Below are 17,001 nucleotides of genomic sequence, written 5' to 3' on the forward strand. Positions count from 1 at the left end.
AATATGCGCATTGAGATTTTTGATTAAATTTTTTGGTTGTGTATAACACGAATGCACTGCAACCCTCTCTAGACAGGTGGGGCATGATCAAATTATACAAATTGCGACATACAATATTCATAGCACTAGGGAGGAGCCACGTCTTTTAATCACACACAATATATTGAATTAATACGGCAAAAATCACTGTATCGTTGTCATGTTCGCGTTTACTAGTGCTTTATATAATTGGATATTTTTAAGACGAGCTTTTTTAATGAAGCCCATTGACATTACAAAATGAAAATTACTAAAATCCTTAAAATATACGTTGAAGGTTCAAATGAATAGTTTAAGTTCTTTACACAGCACATTAATGAATCGATAGTCCATTTATCTGACACAATCAATATGTCGTTTTCCCCGTACCGGTTACTGCATAAGTTCTTAGAAATCGCATTTCAAAGGCAAAACAATTGAAAATTATTACTTTACTATCCACACAGACTCCAGAATTATAATGAAACCAGAATAAGTTTTCAACGTAACAAGTACGAAGTATGAAATGATTCATTCCAAAAATGAGGAACGACATTCTAAATTCATTTCCAAACAGACGATAAATGTATTAATCGTCACAAATTCTATAAACGACTAGCTGAGTCCCGCGATGTTACCCGCGGTTATTGTCATACTGCGGGTGAGGCCGCGGGGCGAAGCTAGTCTAAACAATCAGTGAAAGTCTCGTCAAAATCGGTCCAGCCGTTCCAGAGATTAGCCGGAACAAACAGACAGACTGACAGACAGACAGACAAAAATTGTAATAATGTTATTTTGGTGTATGTACCGTATATATTATTATATTCATATGCATGTAGTAAAAAGCAACTATTTCAATATTACAAACAGACACTCCAATTTTATTTATATGTATAGATAAAGACACTACGTTGACTTAAATGTAACACGCAATATTCGAACCTGTGATTATCTACCGAGAAGTCTTCTGGCAGGAGCATCAGCAGTTTGGAAGTTAGCGAAGAAGGGAAGATCTTCCACCGAGCGGGTGATATTTCTCGGTAGACCGACGGTCCGTATATCACCTTGAAAATGTCTTGTGTTGTATGACAGTTACCGCCACATTCATAAAATATAGCGTCGGCGAAAATAACGTTCATTTTAAAAAATAGTTCGGACAATTTAGTTTTTCTTTTTTTCGCATCCCTAGCACAATCAGTTGAGTAATTCATGTACGTTTATGAGGTTCGAGTATTTTAGCGGTCGCCTATCGCTCCGGCCTGATTGTGTCGCCGCTAAATCATTACGTTGCGGTCAGTTTATTATTCCACGTCAACGGTTATTATTGTTAAATTCATAGATCATGGTAGTTTTTCAAATTTTCCATTTTTAGGCTGTTTTTTATTATACTATTAGCTGACCGGGCAAACTTCGTAATACCTCAATCGATAAATAAAATATGTACCTAAACTTTTGTATAAAATAAACTTAAAACAAACAAAGGGAATCCCTTCCGACGGGGGACACATCAAAGGAAAAACAAAATTGTTATTTTTATTTAATTCCGAGCATTTTCATATTTATCTACCTTTTAAATCTTCTCTGGACTTCCACAAATAATTCAAGACCAAAATTAGCCAAATCGCTCCAGCCGTTCTCGAGTTTTAGCGAGACTAACGAACAGCAATTCATTTTTATATATATAGATAATATTATATACTCTCTATTTTCTTCTACCTGAATTATTCCTGTACTCCACCTTCAATCATACAGTTTGGAAGACTATCATCCATCGCCGGCTACAATCTACATTATATCTGTGGAAAAGCATTCGTGCGCTTCGATCTGACATATAGCTGCTATCGTTTGTGATAATAAGTTTATTCTGTTTCTTCTTCTTTTGTTTACCACTTTGAAGCGAAACAAAACGCTGGTAATTCTAATCTAATGGGAAATTCGTAGATTCTCGACAACCGAAAGAGTATATACGTTCTTTTTATATAATCTTACTGGAGGCAGGACCTCTTGTGAGTCCGCACGGGTAGGTACCACCACCCCGCCTATTTCTGCCGTGAAGCGGCAATGCGTTTCGGTTTGAAGGGTAGGGTAGCCGTTGTAACTAGGTATACTGAAGCCTTAGAACTTATATTTCGAGGTGGGTGGCGCATTTACGTTTTAGATGTCTATGGGCTCCAGTGACCACTTAACACCAGGTGGGCTCATCTAAGCAATATTCGAACACCGTTGGATCGCTAGATACGAATGCACCGGACGTCTTATCCTTTAGGCCACGACGACTTCAAGTGTGTTCATGAGTGCTCATTGCTTTGAAGCCGTGATTGGAGCAATGTGATTACATTGTTACCGATATCGGTGACATGTCTTCGCATCGTCCCCTTTGCGCATGCTACAAATAAAACGAAAACAGAATTTAAATCTTAACGGTTTACATTTTACAATATAACATGACATTAATGATGACACACGATCATTAGCTTCAATGCTCCAAATTACGGCAACACCTTTCCCACAATGACGTGTCCGGAAGCCTCCCATCCCCGCGGTAAGATGGCGCCGGCACGCGACCGACACGTGACCGAAGCGCGCGCGGGTGCCGCTCTCGCTGTTATTGTTTTCATTGAAAACAATTCAAAAAAATAAAACAGAAACAATATACTCTTGAATAAATTGCTTCTAGTCTATTGGGGTTAAACATAATTCTGACCTTTGTTACAATCGTAAAAGGGTTGAACGATACCTTTAATAATTATTGAAATATAAAGTATTGTCAAATGGTTATGACTGACGACAGTACCAGTACCAGACTCAGAAAGCTATTACTTAAACTTAAAGCTATTAATGCGTTTCGGTCCGAAGGGTAGGGCAGCCGTTGTAACTATACTCAGATCTTAGATCTTATATCTCAAGGTGGGGGGCGCATTTTCGTTGTAGATGTCTATGGGCTGCAGTAACCACAACACCAGGTGGACTGTGAGCGCGTCCACCCATCTAAGCAATAAAAAAAAACAGCCCACTGAGTTTCTCGCTGGAGCTTCTCAGTGGATCGCGTTTCCGATCCGGTGGTAGATTCTGCAAAGCACTGCTCTTGCTAGGGCCAGTGTTAGCAACACTCCTGGTTTGAGCCCCGTGAGCTCACCTACACGTTACGGTGAAGTTGAAATAGCCTCTCAAAGCTATCCGCATAGATAGAAAAAAAAAGACGGAAACTTATCCAACTTCGCGAATTTCACTTATGACATAATATTATTCGTGACATTCATGAACAGGGATCAAGTACATATTTCATTAGACAAATCAGTACCAGCCTGCCGGATTTGGACATCAGTAGTCTTGAAGTCAAACTAAGTAACTTGAAGTAAACTTGAAGTCAGTATAAAGGACGGCTTATACTTTCAGCTATACTTCAAACACTGTATAAGTTCTAAAAAATTCTGGCGTAAAACAAAAAGAAAGAATATGGGTCTTACCAATATGCATCACTCCTTCATAAATAAGAAAAACTACAAATGAGTAATAATTTATTGATATTTCTGTTATTTTACAAAGTTCAACTATTGCATATAACTTACTGAAACATTAAATACGAGAGAAAACATATAAAATGTACACAGACCTGGCTACACATTGAGCTAATATGCTTAGAGAAACAGAAACGCAAAAAAATGTGGGTAGGTACGGAAAATTTTGAATTTGAAAAAAGATAGAAATAATAATTGCCAACCACATAGCGTAGTTTTTTTTCAAAGCTTGGATCGATTAGATGACCAGTGAAAATTAATTATGATATTGCTGCTTGTACAAATTTTTTTTGATCCTCTTCCATTGAATTATCATAAAAGTGAACCTAAAGATTTTTGAATCAACCCGACGTTCGCATCATTGAAACTTAAACACGTGTATTTTAATTTCAACCTGCTTTTAATACGAATAGCAGTAAATAATATAATCTCATCTTAAAACCAATAGAACCATTCACAATATCGAGACGCTTATTTTGAAATACAGGACTTAATATTAAAATGACAAATATATTTTCATATCATTAATTCAAAACTTGAAGCGTTACCAACAAGGTAAGTAGGATTTATACAGCCAAATGAACTACCTATATAGAACTGATACTACTTTATTAGCCTCTCGTACAACTTTCATATATGCATAATAGCTCAATGGTATAAATAAATAATTGTAATTTCAAAGTTAATATTTATTAAAATATCTACAAGTTGTTTATTGAATTTATATAAAATCATTGAGTCGTTTGAAATATTTACTTAACATTAAAACGTGTTTTCAAGCATTTTGAAAATCGAAGGTAATTCATTTATTATTAAAATTAAACTGATTCGCGCCCAAACAGAATTAGATCGATTTGATTTCAAATTTGGAAAAAAAATCAAATTTTGGCGCGAGACGTTTTATTTCTTCGATTCCAAACAAGATGTTATTTAGTTTATAAAAGAAAACTGTTATTCTGTTAATTACAATGCTCTTATTATAATGGGCGGATTAGTTACATTTAAGGCACCGATTTTAGTGTTTAACAAAACGTAAATAATATTTATGCGAACAGTAATTGTTATTTCAAAGTTGATAAAAAAAAATTATGTTCTTTTAAGATTGAAATTCTAAATCAAATAAATACTAAACCGAGCACCTAATCATGATAATTTATGATTAAAATTTGATAGTCAGTTTAACTCAACGTGTGCAATGAAATGTTATGTTACTAACACATCAGTGGATACATACAATATCTGTTCGAAAATCGTGTCTTTGTTATAACATGTTAGCGAAATCTTACTTATTTCGTATAGCCAAGAATGCTTCACGGCAGACCTGATCAGCGGAGTGGATAACCAATATATATGTCTGCATATCTTTCTTTATTCGCTTTTAATCAGTATACTATGAAAATACATTTTGATATTCATTCAAATAATTTATAGAACAAAATGAAATACTTTTAATTAGTTTTCGATAGTGCTAAAGAATTTTTTTTTATTAATTTGTTTCAATGCACTCCACTGACGGGATAAATTATACATAATATAAATTATACATTATTTAGAACTATCATTAAAACATAGATTTGGTATGAACTTAATAACTATAATTTTAAATATGTTAGTTTACATCAGTCTATACGATATATTATTATAATGTCGGTGGTTAGTTAAGGGGATGAGCCATTCCATACTTACCTGCTCAAACTACTTCGATCATCCATGTACCATGACATAAAAAGTTATGACTGAAATTTAACCTTTTTTTTTACAGATATTTTCAAACGTCGTCTTAATTTGGAAGTTCGTTTCAAAAAAAAAAAGTAAATTAAAACACACTGTATAGTATTATTGTCTTTGGATTTTTAGTGTTGCATTATTGAAAAAAGAAAAATTGTGACATAATCGACTTTTACTAAAATTATGTGTTAACAAATATTATCTTAATGTAAAGTTGTGAGTACGATTGCGTTGAGTATTAAGATTATTTTTTTTCATTGGCCACTCGGGATCACGACAAATGTGAACTCGAAACAACAGAAATAATTAATTGTTTAATATTAGATGGTCTCAGAATATATCGTTACCTTTAGAATTGAAATGGCTTAATCCAAAATCCATGTTTTTCTGGTAAACGCCAAAAAATGTAAGTGAAGAATTGTAATTCTTCACTTCTGATTTTGATACTTTATGTTTGATTTAAAAGAGACGGAAAGTGTACTTTGTTCTCTTCTAACTAAAATTTAATTATTTTTTAATTCAATTTCTTAAATGTATAAGTCGTTCAATGTATAAAGCTCATTTCCTTAATTTTTTTATTTAAGCCACCTCAATTCTAAAGGTGCGATATATATACAATATATACTACTATACTATATATTTAACAAACACGACGTACTATATCAGAGAAACCACACATGCACACATAACACACGGTTATACATAAATAATATTATATAAGCGCTTCGACAAAACAAATTAACACACAACAAAAAAACACAGACTCAAATCACATGTTAATAAAAAATAAAACATTAAAAAATAATAATCACTCATTATTAATAAAATCGTTCGTTTTTTTTTTAATTCGCAAATGTTATTGAAAATAACTTCGTATATTTATATACCACTAAAATATCGGAACAGAAAACAAATTTTGAGCACGCTTCCGCTCTTCTCACACTTATCGATTCAGTGATTCGTGTGAAAAGGACGGATGATAGACAACAAAGTACCGTTCTCATTTACCTATTATCATTTATTTATTTGTTTATCATAACACGTAGATATTGTATCTTTATCGTACAAAAAACTATAACGAAATTCTAAGCTTAAAATCACACAAATTACTTAAATTCATTAATTTTACGAACTCAAAAATTGTTAGAATAATAATTAAAAAATTACAACACAATATTATGATTTAAAATTATGCTTAATTATAAAAAAAATGTTTTATAAATAAAGTATCAATGTCGATCAATCGTTGATTTGAAATTACAGAATGTATAAATAACAATATGTAAGTATTTTTAAATAAAAATACTTTCTCCCGAATGGAATTGTAATATTTAGATTAAATCGCTATTTCAGATGTCTCTCCTCTGGTCAAAGCCTTATTCTTAGTTAAAATTATTTAAAAAAAAAAGTTTAACTGCACTGAATGAATTAAAAAAACTAGCTTTTATAAGTCAAAATATGTTTTAACTGTAACACATCGATTAATCTCTACATATAATTTATGTATAGAAAAATCATTACTTACTCGTAATACCTCTATACGTACTGAAGCAGGTTTGCTAGGCGTAATGGATAATTAAGTTTGACCAAGTCTAAAGTTGAAATTGAAGTTTCATAACATAAATAATAATAATTATTATTATTGTTGTGTTTAATTCTAAATCGACATTGACCTCACTTCAATTTGTTCACAATATGACGTACCTAACCGTAAGATTAATTTAAATAAAATACCTAATTTGAGATTACTAATCTTCGAATGGGTTACGGACATAAAATATACATTATTGAAAATACAGGCTTACAGGTTATATTCAAAGTTAAAAGTATAACACAACGATGGAATTTCAAAATAAAATAATCATTAAAATTTGTTCGATGAATTAATCTATACTAATATTATAAAGAGGAAACATTTGTTTGTTTGTATTGAATAGGCTCCGAAACTACTAAACCGATTTGAAAAATTATTTCACTGTTTGGAAGCTACACTATTCCTGAGCGACATAGGCTATAATCTTTTTTGAAAAAAATTAGAGATCCTTACTAAACCTCTAATAATGTAACCCAAGGTGTAAAAAAGTTACCTAAAATATTCTTTACATCGCGTGCCCTGCGAAAACTATTGATGATAGAATAAAATAACAGTACTACGACTTTGTAGAACACATTATTATTTACAAAAAGTGTCACGACAGCATATTTCTAACCATTATAGTTATGCCACAATAAGTGTTCCTTAATTTAAATAAAACAACGTCAAATATCGTTGAAATTTTTTGTTAAAGACCCGAGCGGAACCGGAGCGTGCCGCTTGTAATATACTAAAATACCAGTTTCTCAAAGCAATACGTTTGACAATAGAATCTGCCACATCGCCACATCGATACGTTTAAATAAAATCCACGACCTTGATACTAAAGTGTGAAAAGCCAATTGGACGAAAATTGCTAACATCAACAATTGCCCAAAATTATTATTTAGTGTTTTACCTGTAAATATTTTCCGATGAAAACATTAAACACGTTTTATTCTGTTTGCCGTGTCATCATTCTATTTAAATCACCGAGTTTGTTATGATATAATGATGATCTTCAAGATACATGACATTTTTGAAAAAAAAAAAAAACTTTATTTCTCTGGTAAGTAAAATGAGACTGAAATGCTTGAATATAATATACGTAATTGAGATATACATATTAAAGTTTATTGGGAACTAATAAAAGACGGTAATCCGTCCTCAAATTAGCGATTCCCTCTACCACGGTTGCCAGAAACTGTAATACTTAATAAGGTATACGTTTTAATATATAGATGTATAAATATTAAAAATTCACACTCGCAAATGTTGTCCCAATGTGAGAATCGAACCTAAAGCTCTCGGTCCAGAAATCAGAGGCGCTCACTATTGCGCCAGCGACGTTTAAAAGTTAGTCAGCTGAATTTGTGTCGCCATTTTTTCTCGAGTAACCTTTTCTTTGTGGTTAAAACAAAATTTTGATAACGTTTAAATTTATAATCATATCAACGAAAACAGAACAGTTACACTATTGACATCCTTGTCTAACGAGCAGATTAAATATCAAGAGGAACAGAAAAAGTAATATAATACTTTTTTCCAAGTACCCTTCAATGGTATGATAAAATAACAATACCTAAAACTAGCACCTAAATTATTTATTATTAAGAACGTATTTGTTAAAATAAAGTTTTGAGACAAAAAAATCACACACGTTACATTATGAGCACACATAATAAGTACAATGTTAATTTAACAAAAAAAAAAAATTATTTGCTATAAGATTTTAGTTATTCTGTGATTCTGAAATTCCTATTATGATAAAGGAAATAAATCTGAACTATATATGTGTTGAAAGAATTCGTGTGAAAAAGTATATAGTCGGATTTTTAATTAGACGAAGCTAGCTGACAATAGCTAATGTCACTTTGTGAAATAATGTTGCTATATTTAAAGTAATAGTGATGCGTTCAGTTCTCGTTCAATCACGAATGAACAATGAGTGTGAAGAGTTAATCATTAATTTCAAACTATAAAAGAGTATTATTTATATTTTACAATAAATTTGTATTAAAGTGCTCCAATATATGTTGCTAGTAGTATGTAACTACAATCAGCTTTTTTATTTTCATTACTTACCTATAATTGTTATATTTTATACATCTATAATTTTAACTATATGTTGTATTGGAAATAGGACAGTCTTACAAGTACTTCCTGGCAATGTTTTTCTTAATGTTTAAAACACTCGGTATTCAGTACAGGTAGATACTATAGGAACATAATATTTCGTCGAAAACTCGTTGGTATATACAAAGCACGCCTAAAATTCGAACCCCGTACCCGATATCGGCAATTCGGCACACCAACTGTTCACTAGACAATCGAGGCAATTTCATTAATTCAGGAGTTTTTTCAATCGTTCACTTTGTCACAACACTATTTTTATTTCATCAAAAACTGACAACACAGTAAACGTCAGTTGACTTCGTCTAATAAAAAATCCGAATATCATCAAAAATTACTTACATAATTTTTGATATTTCACATGCTTCACTTTAATTGTTCTAAACGTTATTTCTACTGTGTTTTACTGATTATTTTATTAATTTTACTTAACTATATTTTTTAATCAACACTTTTATGTACTTATTCAATTCCTAATTCTTAAATGTACATAGTGAAGTGTGATAACCTAATTCTATACAAACATTTTTACTGAAATTCAATTGTGTCATTCTATAAAATTTTGTACGTATTTACAATAAAATACATAGTTATATGCATATATAATTTAATTTTGGTTTTCCATTAATACGATTATCAATAAACGGTGTTAAGATTAATTATTTAATATCATTTAATTTTTATTCTTCTACTTTGACGTAAATATAAAAGTCAAAATTTGTTATTTGAACCTGATTAAATTATTAATAGCTTCTCATGCGTACACTAGTTAAAAAATTAAGATGGTTTCTTTATCACTTGCATAGTGTTTGACTTTAAAATCGGATCATAATTATAATTTTTAATGGATAAATTATCAAAATGAAGTGAAATAGTAGTTTCCGTAAAAGATTATGTTTCGAGCGATTTAAAGCTAGACTATCTCTAACATATTACATTATTCTTTGACTACAGAAAAAAATTGGCGAGGCGTAGCGTCATGAACAAAAAAAAAAACTGTCATTTAAAAAGTACATCAAAACCTATGTACCTGATTTATAGTATGATTTTTGGTTCTATACATATTTATTTTCTACAGTTTTTTTCTAAAACTTTCTACCTATCAGAATTGAAGTGGCCTAATCCAAAATTCTTGTTTTTTTGACAAACGCAAAAAATATAAATGAAGAATCGTAATTTTTTAGATTTTCGATTTTAATACTTTAAAGTATGCGCTTGATTTAAAAAAAGACGGAAAGTGTACGTTTGTCCTTTTCTAAATTAAAAGAGAATGTTTAATTTTATAGCCTGATAGAATACGCGTTTATGAGTCTTTCAAAGTATAAAACTAATTTTCTTAAAATTTTTAGTTAAGCCACTTCACGTCTGAAAGTCGTCGAAAATTATCGTTAATATATGTAGTTTTTTTAAAAAATAATAATTGTTATAATTTTATTACAATTTAGAGCCGAAAGAGATATGTGGCCTATAAAATCAAAGGCAGCTAAATCCAATTCTGTCAAATATTGAGGTAGGTAAACCACAAAAATCAGCCCTAAATACGTCATTACGGATCTTTCTGATCCATCGAAGTACCGCTTTTGCTAGGGCCAGTTTTAGCAACATTCCCAGTTTGAGAAACTGAAATAACTTTGTTCGGGTAGCTACGATATTCTTTATTTTAAAGCAGATTTATAAAGAATGCGAATATTACTAATAATCTGAATTTTAAACGATAAAACTTCGTTTATATTTGAGTACAGAGTAAAAATTAAATTTTTGAACTGAATTTGCTAGAGATTTAGCTGCATTTGTTATACCATGAAAATACTAAAGCGTGTCCAACTAACTAAACAAGATGGCGCCATAGTTAATCCATTTTACTACACTATGGCGTTTAGCTGCCTTTGATTTTATAGGCCTCATTTAAAGTCTTTTTTTAAATAATAATAGGTATAATTTTATTACAATTTAGAGCCGAATATAAAAGAGATCGCATTGTTCGTCACGAGCCTCGTTTACTACCACTAAATCAACTTGATCGTTGACTAAGCCGCCACGTTCGATATACAAGTCGAAAGGCGACCACTTTTCGGAGTATTGTCCAAAATTACAGTCTTTCATTAACGTTATACCGCAGTGGTGGCCAACCGATTGATCGCGATCGACCGGTCGATCGTGGCAAGACCGAAAAATATAAATACATAGAACAGACTGCGCAACGTAATTACCAACACTACTGCGCTCATCATCTTCATCTTCTATCATTTGTTAATGACCATTACGTCACATTATTCATCCTCTCTTCCACACAATAGTTTTCTTTTATTATATAATTTCAGGTTTATTTTAATATTTTTTTAATAAAATAAAATATGCTACTTATTTGTATACTGAACTACATTGTTTCATTAAATTTCAAGATAGGTCATTGGTAGATCGCAGTGTGTATCGTTAGTAGGTCTTGTCAAGTTCTAATCAAGTTGGCCACCCCTTTTATACAGTATCGACCAGATGAGGTCGTGCGCTAGAACGCACAACGTCGGTCCGATCGTTCGCTACAAGTCGGTCACCGGTCCGAACACAACGGTCGAGTTGAGGCTCGTTCGCCTCGTGCGAGCGTTCGGCTCGTGTTCGGGTTCGCTCGGCAACGAATCCGGACCGTTCGTTTGCTGAAGACCGTTGAACTTCGAACGCAGTTGCGTCACTAGACGTTCGAGTCTGAAAATCGATTTTGTCAAGGACTCTTCAGACGATCTTAATTTTAAAAAAAAATATACGCTCTTATTTTTTTATAATCGGGTAGTCGATTTTTATAAATTTCAAGTGTTTATGATCCCAAAAAAAAATAAAAACCGTAAAACTACTTATTTCCGTTTTCGGCATGATCCAAATGTCAATAATGTCAATTTTTTTCAATGTTAGAAATAAACACTTAAAATTTATTTTTAAACTAAAACAGCAGTCACAGCAACATATATACTAACAAAAAAAAAAACACAACCCCATGCCACAGAAAAAGGAAAGTTTGAATTAGTAGTTAGTAAAAGCATTTGAAACTAAACTAAAAACTAGGACACGCTAATCAAAAACCCGACAGTCATATTATTCTAATCAGAAATTTAAAAATTTGATCGTTAAAAAGACCTTTAAATGTAAACACTTATAAATTAAGGTGCTTCTATATAGAAAAGGGCGGCCACACATTCGAAATACCAAGTCCTAGGGCGAAGCATATACCAAACTATGACTAGATTGTGAATTCTTACTTGATCTGAACAATAAAAGGTTTGAGATAAAATTTTATAAATACCGAACAAGTCTCTCTACAAGCTCATACATCTACGAATTCCTTCTTACGAATTATTAAGATGCTTTAGAAAGTTTCATCTAAATGCAGCACACGACCAAAGCTACACTTAAATTACCCAAACTGCACTCCGAGGTATTGTTTGAAATGATACCCTAATCTCGTTTTTACCATCGCACCGCTCACCACCGGAGTAGAGTTCATCCATACTACCTGGAGCCACTGCGTTCATCGACAGTGCGTTTCCAGAGATCTTTTTTGCCACGTACCATCCGGCTTTGGAATGAGCTCCCCTCTACATTGTTTCCCGAGCGCTATGACATATCCTTCTTCAAACGAGGCTAGTGGCTTGGCTCTGCTCCTGGCATTGCTGACATTTATGGGCGATGGTAACCACTCACTCGGGTAGACCGTATGCCGGTCTGCCAACAAGGGCGATGAGAAACAAACCTTTTAGCGATCTTCGTTTGCAGTATTGATAAAAGGACCTTTAAATTTCCCATTCAAGTCCCTCGAACTAAGCTCCAGCGTGCAAGTACACTTGCATATGTAAACTTACTTGAAGGCGTGCTCGTCAGAGTTCTGCTTCGCTTTGCGCATCTCCGCAATCTCTTTGCGTAGTCGTATGCATTCCGTTTCTGCATCTTCAATGTTTCCGTTCGTTAGTTTCTCGCTGCGATCTGACCTGGTATAACATCGAGGGGTGAAAGGTTATTTTCCTTTAAGCGACATTCCACTTAAAAAGCGACATTCGACGAGCATTTGTAAAGCGACATTTTAAAAAGCGACATGAAGTCGTCGTGGCCTAAAGGATAGGACGTCCAGTGCATTCGTATCTAGCGATGCGCCGGCGTACGAATCCCGCAGGCGGGTACCAATTTTTCTAATAAAATACGTACTTAACAATTGTTCACGATTGACTTCCACGGTGAAGGAATAACATGTGTAATAAAAATGAAACCCACAAAAATTTTAATTTGCGAAATTACTGATGGTAGGACCTCTTGTGAGTCCGTACGGGTAGGTACCACCACCCTGCCTACTTCTGCCGTGAAGCAGTAATGCGTTTCGGTTTGAAGGGCGGGCAGCCGTTCTAACTATATTGAGATCTTAGAATACATATCTCAAGGTGGGTGGCGCATTTACGTTGTAGATGTCTATGGGCTCCGGTAACCACTTAACACCAGGTGAGCTGTGATCTCGTCCACACATCTATGCAATAAAATAAAAAGCGACATTACGCTTAAAACGCGACATTTATCTTCGTAATTACGGGTGCGTTTTATTTTGTATTAACATTAACAACTCGATATTTTAAATTGAAACTCAATTAAGTTTACGCCATTCATATAGCTGAAGAAGCTTTTTTGTTACGATATTTTCTTCCAAATTTTAAGTTTGGAATGGCACTCCTGTTAAGTTGCAAAAATGTCACTTAAACCAAATAAATAAATAAATAACCTTTCACATCTAGTTATCATTCAAACGATTTGAATAATTCAATCTATTACTATGACGATTGTCAATAACAAAAAACTAGAATAGACTTTTTTTTGTACAATTTTTCCTTATTAGGAAATGCAAGGGGATCTAAGCCCATACAGCCTTGTCTGTTCTATATAATTTCTGAAATAAATTTTCAAAAAATCCGAAGCCAGGTCTTATAATATGATTTATATTATATCCTGAAATAAAAATTTCATTAAGGCCGAAGCCAAGTACTTTATAATTTCTTCCTGAAATACTAGGATAGACAATTCATTTGGTGACTTGTAAGTCGATTGAACTCATACTACGTTTCATCATTAAAAGCTAACAACTTACCCGTTGGTAATACGTAGGAGTCTCATCTCGTCTTCAAGTTTGATGATACGGTCCATCATACGATGTCGGTCAGCTTCGGAGGCGCGCATTGAGCTCTGTAAAAATATTCTGATGTGATGATTTCTTCATGCCATAAGTCATAATATGGAGCTCATTCTATAGCCGGATGGTACGTGGCAAAAAGACCTCTGGAAACGCACTGTCGATGAACGCAGCGGTTCCAGATAATATGGATGAACTCTGCTCCGATGGCGGGAGGTGCGATGATAAAAAGGAGATGAAGGGATCATCTCAAGCAATTCCTCAGAGCACTCCCCATGGAACATACGGTACAAAATACAAAGGGAACCGAAGTCCCTCCGCAGACCCAGAGGTTCCAAACGATTCGTGAGAATGGGATTATCGACAATCCGAACGGCCCTCTTCTTTATGGACTCAAACGGAAGAAGCTGGTATTTGGGAGCCCCGGCCTAGAGATGGGAGCAGTACTCCACTCGAGGCCAGACTTGTGCTTTATAAAGCAAAAGTCTTTGTCCAGGCGTGAAGTACCGCTTCGCTCTGTTGAGGACTCCCAGAATTTTGGACGCCATCTTGGCTTTGCCTTCCAAGTGACTCCGAAATCGGACATCGCTCGAAATGTCGACCCCAAGTATCTCGATACTCAATGCTTCCTTCGTTCGTTGAAGCGTTTGTTTAATTTTTTTGGTATTGACTAGAAATAATCATTTTGTACCGAGTCACGTCCCAAAGAAGGCAGGGCACGTTTTGCATCACGCAGTAAAGTAGGGATCTACATGGAGCTGATAATGTATTCGTGGACACGGCGCGCTGACCTGGCTCCGTCCGGGTGAAGATACCGAACTACTAAAATATTCTTAAATTATGCGAATATCACGTCCGTAGCTTAGAACGTTTCGGTGTATTACGTACGAGCTCTTGTAACGCTTCGAAAGAATTCATTTTGTAATCTCATAATTGGATATAAGGCCGATATTAGTTTAAGGTTGTACACGCACATGTTATACAACTTATTTTTACCGTAAAACTGATTGAGTCCAGTGACCAATAGAGCTGTGAATTCATCTCCTTATGAACGCAATACAAATAATAAAGTCTTCGTGGCCTAAAGGATAAGACGTCCGGTGCATTCGAGTGTAGCGATGCACCGGTGTTCGAATCCCGCAGGCGGGTACCAATTTTTCTAATGAAATACGTACTCAACAAATGTTCACGATTGACTTCCACGGTGAAGGAATAACATCGTGTAATAAAAATCAAACCCGAAAAATTATAATTTGCGTAATCACTGGTGGTAGGACCTCTTGGGAGTCCGCACGGGTATGTACCACCACCCCGCCTATTTCCGCCGTGAAGCAGTAATGCGTTTCGGTTCGAAGGATGGGGTAGCCGTTGTAACTATAGTGAGACCTTAGAACTTATATCTCAAGGTGGGTGGCGCATTTACGTTGTAGATGTCTATGGGCTCCAGTAACCACTTAACACCAGGTGGGCTGTGAGCTCGTCCACCCATCTAAGCAATAAAAAAAAAAAAAATAATAACCTTCCAATGAAATCCGGTACGATAAAGCGTATATATAGACCGTTAGTAGTTGCACTACAAAATCTGCAAGTCATTTTATTCTCAGTAATGTCAAAGAATTAGTACCGTTTAAAAAATTACAAACGTCTAGACATTTAAATGTTGGTAAATGATCTCATATCATGACAGCGCAGCGAAGGGCTGGATTCTAAGGAGGATATCAGATCTCGGATCATTCCGCCTCTTTTTCTCCTATCTAATTACGGGTAGCCTAAAGGACTATTTCAGCTACGCGCGGACGGGTAAGTGAGTTCATGGGCCCAACCTGAGAGAATGTGTTAACACAAGCCCCAGCAAGAGCAGTGCTTCGCAGAATTTACCGCCGGATCGGAATCGCGACCCACTGAAAAGTTCCAGCGAGAAACTCGGTGCGTGATCATTCCACCGGTAAGAATAACATCATTACGCATTGATAAGACTAGGAAAAGTGATTCGAACGTGAGTACAATCCCAAAAAAAACAAATAATTAAGCTCAAACAATACTTTTACTTGGATGCACACGTCAATATCACTTTCCCTCGACTTGGCTTCGCGTTTAAAACAACACCGCCAAGTGTACATTGTACGACAAACAACGTGCGGACCGGCTAATTCTGTTTGTTCCGCTCAAATCTCGCTGTTACTCTCGATATGTGAGCTGTCATAACTGCAAGCTATTTTAATGCTAGTTCAATACATTAAATAGATTTTACGGTTTAAGAGATACCATCATCATCATTATCCTGCCCTTCTCCCAGTCACCAGGGGTCGGCGCAACATGTTTTCTCCTTCCATACCCTTCTATCATATACCATTTCTTTGCTTACTCCCCTCTTACCCATATCGTCTTTCACGCAATCCATCCATTTCTCAGGTCTACCTCTTCCTCTATATCTTTCCACATTCATAGTTAACATTCTCTTACACACGTCATTTTCATTTCGTCTCAGCACATGTCCATACCATCCCAAACGCGCACTTCTCAGCTTCTCTGTCACAAGTGCTACTTTCAGACTTCCTCTAACATATTCATTCCGTATTCTATCCATTCTCGTTACTCCACACATCGATCGCAACATTCGCATCTCTGCTGCATGCAATCGCCAATTTAAGAGATAATATAGCGCATATATTTACTGGTGGCAGGGCGTGTGTGAGTCCGCACTGGTAGGTACCACCACCCTGTCTATTTCTGCCATGAAGAAAGAAGTAATACGTTTTGGTTTAAAGGATGCGGTTGTCGTTGTATTGCAAAAGCTGAGACTTAGAACGAATGTCTCAAGATGGATGGCGGCATTTACGTTTTTGATGTCCATGGGCTCCGATGTTTACCAAGTG

The 17,001-nt window shown here is 34.7% G+C and overlaps 1 protein-coding gene across 4 annotated transcripts in view; it reads right to left on the reverse strand.

The window, feature by feature from the left end:
• Positions 1-3,523: 3,523 nt before the first annotated feature.
• Positions 3,524-17,001, reverse strand: part of LOC101739665 (uncharacterized) — a 35,091-nt gene continuing 21,613 nt past the window's right edge. For 2 of the 4 annotated variants that reach the window (XM_004921828.5, XM_012689849.4), the window contains 3 exons: positions 14,084-14,178; positions 12,819-12,944; positions 3,524-11,670 (listed from right to left, as the gene is read on the reverse strand). In XM_004921828.5, coding sequence (XP_004921885.1) covers positions 11,508-11,670; positions 12,819-12,944; positions 14,084-14,178 — 384 coding nt within the window. In that variant the 3' untranslated portion in view covers positions 3,524-11,507. Of the gene's footprint in view, positions 12,097-12,818; positions 12,945-14,083; positions 14,179-17,001 lie in introns of all 4 variants that reach the window. The other 2 variants (XM_062676180.1, XM_012689859.4) reach the window with 1 other exon arrangement.

This window comes from Bombyx mori, chromosome 25 (assembly GCF_030269925.1).
Source record: "Bombyx mori chromosome 25, ASM3026992v2".
In the NCBI taxonomy this organism is placed as follows: domain Eukaryota; kingdom Metazoa; phylum Arthropoda; class Insecta; order Lepidoptera; family Bombycidae; genus Bombyx; species Bombyx mori.